General features: G+C 35.3%; 1 protein-coding gene across 1 annotated transcript; it reads left to right on the forward strand.

Annotated features, from left to right (window-relative positions):
* Window positions 1-321: 321 nt before the first annotated feature.
* LOC119655260 (odorant receptor 33a-like) lies at window positions 322-1,861 on the forward strand. The gene is made up of 3 exons (XM_038061056.1): window positions 322-1,116; window positions 1,179-1,539; window positions 1,595-1,861. The coding sequence occupies exons 1-3, from the start codon at window positions 377-379 to the stop codon at window positions 1,643-1,645; spliced, it is 1,152 nt and encodes a 383-aa protein (XP_037916984.1). The 5' UTR covers window positions 322-376; the 3' UTR covers window positions 1,646-1,861.
* The last annotated feature ends 208 nt before the right edge of the window (window positions 1,862-2,069 follow it).

Here is a 2,069-nt window from a genome sequence, read left to right on the forward strand (position 1 = left end):
AATTGTGTAATTTTTTAATTGCATCGGAAGGAACATAACTGCATAGTCTTTTGGTATCTAGGTCATTTAAAAATAGTCAATATGAATGTTTCGATTCATATTAAATCCTTCAACAGTCAAATGATTCTTTTGCACACCTGGAAACTGTAATTAATACCTTCAGTTGCGTTCTAATTACAATTTGTCGTTACACCACTTCTGCCAGGAAAGAAACGTTGGAATTATTCATATTCAAATGGAGTCCTAACAGAATTTCCCAAGGTACACTAAACCACGTGCCTTCAATAATTCTATTATTTTTACTTCAAACTCAGTCACAAATCAGCAGTCAATTACTGAAGTTGGACGGAATCAAAAACTATCAAATTCAGTGGATATGGAGAGGATAATTCCTGGAAAAGATTCTGAAAGTGTGGACTCCTTGGATTATTTATGGCTTTTCTGGAAAATACATGGGTTTTATCCTAGCTTGAAGTATAACCTTCTGCAGAAAGTGCACGTCATTTTCATTATTGTGGTTGTAAATTTCGTAATCATCAGCACGTTTGTCATTCAGTTGTTCTTTGTCGAAAATCTGAAGCAGTTGCTCTACAATTTACCGATGAATATATCTCTTATCACTGATGCACTAAAGTTCTTTACGATTCTAAAAATGCACAAGAAACTCGTCGGAATTAAGGACTATTTTCGGAAATTGGACTCGAGGATCTCAACCGCTAAACATGTTAACGATATAAGAAAGTTGATTGTCTTCTGCAAACGGTTAACTTTGACGGTATGTTTCCTCTACGTATCTATAGTGGTAAGTGCAGCTCTAAACGCTGGGGTGTCAAATCGGCAGCTATTGCTTTTTGATGTTTGGGTGCCGTACAATTTCCATGATCCTGCCTGGGTATACTGGGCAACTTTTACGTTTCAATTCTCATGCATCGTAATTTCCGCGATTCAAAATTTGACTAATGACTTGAATGGACCTTTGTACTTTATTATGCTAAATACTCATCTTAAAATAATTATGGAACGCCTGGAAAACGTTGGTTGGGATCTGAAAAAGTCCCAAGAGGATAATTACAATGAACTCGTGGAGTGTATTAAGGATCGTCGAATTGTGATGAAGTAAGAAATATTAAAATTGTGATTTGCCTTTGTGTATCTTTATTGCTTCTTCCAAATTCCAGTGTATTCGACATCTTCCAAAACACTACTGGTTACGTAATTTTCATGCAATTCGCGAGTACAGCTCTGGTGTTGACTATGGAGGCGCTAATTACAATAATTTATGACCTTAACTTCACAGAACTTTTGCTGGTTGTATTCTATATGCTGGACGTAAATGTTCAGATACTTCCATGCTGCTATTACTCGAATAAATTCATGGTGCTAACCGATCAGTTTGTAACGTCAATTTACTCAACAAATTTCCCTGATCAGTCACCGAAATTCAAGAAAACGGCAATCATCTTTATGCAGATGACCCAAAAGAGAAGCATTTTGATGGCCGCAAAGATTGTCCCGGTATCTTTGGCTACTTTCGCATCAGTAAGTTCGGTGGAATTTATTAGATTGCTCTTGTCATTTTATGTATATTTTACAGATTATAAAACTTTCATATTCAATGCTGACATTGGCAAAACAACTTCACTAATAACACTGCAAGAAATTCAAGGACACCCATATATATTGCGCAGGAACTTCAATTATGATTAAAATTGATCAATAGGAAATCTTAATTCACGAAAATATTGAGTGTCGTAGTCTAATGTTTTCTAAGCACTTACAAGAATATCCAAATACACGAATTTTTGGAGGATAACTAAATGTAAATGTAGATTCACCGAACAAAGCACCAATAAAACGTACTTTAAACAAAAATGCATCTCTTACTCCCCAATTTCTATAAAGGAATCATAAGTTATTGGAATAATGGTACGGATTGTAGTCAGTATATATATATAAAGTGCTAAACGTGTAGATGATCTGAAAAGTCAAAATAAAAAGTTATTTAAGAGAGGGTGGACGATTGGTATCTGACATACAGGAGGGAGCTAAATCGAACAGTCCAAACACCT

The sequence above is a fragment of the Hermetia illucens genome, chromosome 4 (assembly GCF_905115235.1).
Source record: "Hermetia illucens chromosome 4, iHerIll2.2.curated.20191125, whole genome shotgun sequence".
NCBI classification, from domain to species: domain Eukaryota; kingdom Metazoa; phylum Arthropoda; class Insecta; order Diptera; family Stratiomyidae; genus Hermetia; species Hermetia illucens.

Bases quoted from the DNA above. Each gene is read 5' to 3' on its own strand.
- LOC119655260 (XM_038061056.1), top strand. From the start codon at position 377: ATGGAGAGGATAATTCCTGGAAAAGATTCTGAAAGTGTGGACTCCTTG. The intron at 1,117-1,178 runs GTAAGAAATATT...TCCAAATTCCAG, and splicing joins GATCGTCGAATTGTGATGAA to TGTATTCGACATCTTCCAAA. The intron at 1,540-1,594 runs GTAAGTTCGGTG...TATATTTTACAG, and splicing joins CTTTGGCTACTTTCGCATCA to ATTATAAAACTTTCATATTC.